General features: G+C 44.2%; 2 protein-coding genes across 2 annotated transcripts in view; both read left to right on the forward strand.

Moving 5' to 3' along the window:
* LOC118413048 (zinc finger protein 271-like) overlaps positions 1-1,751 on the forward strand; it is a 5,036-nt gene extending 3,285 nt beyond the window's left edge. Inside the window, exon 4 of the mRNA XM_035816192.1 lies at positions 492-1,751. Coding sequence (XP_035672085.1) covers positions 492-1,578 — 1,087 coding nt within the window. The 3' untranslated portion in view covers positions 1,579-1,751. The remainder of the gene's footprint in view (positions 1-491) is intronic.
* LOC118413066 (zinc finger protein 525-like) overlaps positions 1-2,486 on the forward strand; it is a 25,532-nt gene that overhangs the window by 767 nt on the left and 22,279 nt on the right. The window lies entirely within an intron of this gene.

Here is a 2,486-nt window from a genome sequence, read left to right on the forward strand (position 1 = left end):
AAGCAGAGGCAAGGCTTATTTTTGATGTCTTTTTGATTTTTGGTTTTCTATTTTGTCAGAATTTCTTGTTTGCCTGCTGGAGAGCGAGGAATGCCTGAAAGAATTAAGAGCCGAACTTCTGCTTTGACAGTTCAAAGAACCAACAATCGCATACATCACAACGCATATCACTATCTCCTAGAGTTTGTATGGTTTCTCGTCTCAATGTTTGGAATTGTGAAATGCAGCTCACAATATCCAAAAATGACAGAATTACTAGTATAGTTGAAGCCAGTTGATTGCACGTCGGATAAATGCACACTTCAGTCAATTGCACGGAATCCCTAAATCCCGTGGCGGTGCGGTCCAACTGGGTAACTTCGCATTATTGCACACGCCGGATAATGGCACGGAATTCGCTGGCAAATTGGGTGTGCAATTAAACGGCTTCCACCGTACCTTGTTCAATTATCTCATGGTTGATAATTGTTAATCTTGTCTTCTATTTACAGGATTGATCCCGATATTGCTGACATGGCAACAACAGACAGCATGCAGGGTTTGGATGACGTCATGAGAGGAGCAGCAGGGGGTTCTGCTGGCAGTGTTCTCACCTGGCAAGGAGACAGACGTGAGGAGTCTGGGGAGGAGTCTGGTAGGAGAGACAAAGGTGTGAGAGTGTACAGGTGTGAGGAGTGCAGCAAGCAGTTCAGTCAGCTGGGTCATCTGAAGAAACACATGCGGTCTCACACAGGGGAGAAACCCTACAGCTGTGAGGAGTGCAGCAGGCAGTTCAGTAGGCTGGATAGTCTGAAGACTCACATGCGGGCTCATACAGGGGAGAAGCCCTACAGGTGTGAGGATTGCAACAGGCAGTTCAGTGAGCAGGATGCTCTGAAGACTCACATGCGGACTCACACTGCGGAGAAACCTTACAGGTGTGAGGAGTGCAGCAGGCAGTTCAGTAGGCTGGATAGTCTGAAGACTCACATGCGGGCTCATACAGGGGAGAAGCCCTACAGGTGTGAGGATTGCAACAGGCAGTTCAGTGAGCAGGATGCTCTGAAGACTCACATGCGGACTCACACTGCGGAGAAACCTTACAGGTGTGAGGAGTGCAGCAAGCAGTTCAGTCAGCTGGGTAATCTGAAGACTCACATGCGGACTCACACAGGTGAGAAACCCTATAGGTGTGAGGAATGCAGCAGGCAGTTCAACACGCTGAGTAGTCAAAAGAGACACATGCGCACTCACACAGGGGAGAAACCCTACAGGTGTGAGGAGTGCAGCAGGCAGTTCAGTGAACTTTGTGTGCTTAAGAAACACATACGGACTCACACAGGGGAGAAACCCTACAGGTGTGAGGAGTGCAGTAAGCAGTTCAGTCAGCTGAGTCATCTCAAAACTCACATGCAGACTCACACAGGGGAGAAACCCTATAGGTGTGAGGAGTGCAGCAGGCAGTTCAGTAAGCTCAGTAATCTGGAGACTCACATGCGGACTCACACGGGAGAGAAACCCTACAGATGTGAGGAGTGCAGCAGGCAGTTTAGTCAGCTGGGCAATCTTAAGAAACACATGGAGACTCACCATGGATAAACTGAAGGCGAAGGAATGGAGAAAGCACGTAGTTCTGTGAGCTAGGAAGTCTGAAGAGATGTGTACTTATATGAACCCTACATATGTTAAAGGAATATAGCAGGGAGCACAGTAGGCAAGATAGAAAGAATAACATTGCAGTCACACTGGTGAGATACCCTCAAGTGTTATGAATGGAGTCAGATCGGATACACTGAAGAAACACATGAACACATACAGTCATGACAGTCTCACAAGGCAGTAATCGTACAGAAGTTACAGACCAGAGCAATTTAGCCAGCAAGCAGTTTAGTAAGGCAAGTATGCCTACTGAGTGCAGAAATCAGTTCAGTCTTACTACATATGTCTTGGTGAGCTAAAGATCATACAAAGTTTGGATATGTAGACTACCACATACATTTTGTACTATATGTACATGTATAGTCTAATTGTTGGTTAAGTTAATTTTTGCTGTTCTTGTTGGTTCAGCTTTGGCACAACATTTCTTCTGTTATGTAAGAAATCTACTCTGTATCTTACACACTGTATACTTTATTGGTCATACTGTTATAGGATGTCCTTATCTTTTAGACTTAATGGGTTATAGATGTGCAGACTAATCTCTCTTCACAATCATAGCCAGAGCCAGAGGAGCTTACAATTGGCTGTTGTTCAAATTCATTGATCATAATCTTTTTTAACACAGCTAAATGGTAGAAACAACGATTGTTTTTTTTAGATGTCCACACTTTTTTCGAAAGTTTTTATATGCTTGTTGATCCCTGATCTTGTAGTTTATAGTCATCCAGTTTTGTTATTTTGTAAAGTCTACATAGCATTAACATGCTTCCAAAGTAGTGTTTGTGCCAAGTTCAAAGTAGTGAAGTAGAAAGTTCAAAGTTCAATGTAGTAAAAGTTTAAAGTAGGGA

Source organism: Branchiostoma floridae, chromosome 4 (assembly GCF_000003815.2).
Source record: "Branchiostoma floridae strain S238N-H82 chromosome 4, Bfl_VNyyK, whole genome shotgun sequence".
NCBI classification, from domain to species: Eukaryota; Metazoa; Chordata; class Leptocardii; order Amphioxiformes; family Branchiostomatidae; genus Branchiostoma; species Branchiostoma floridae.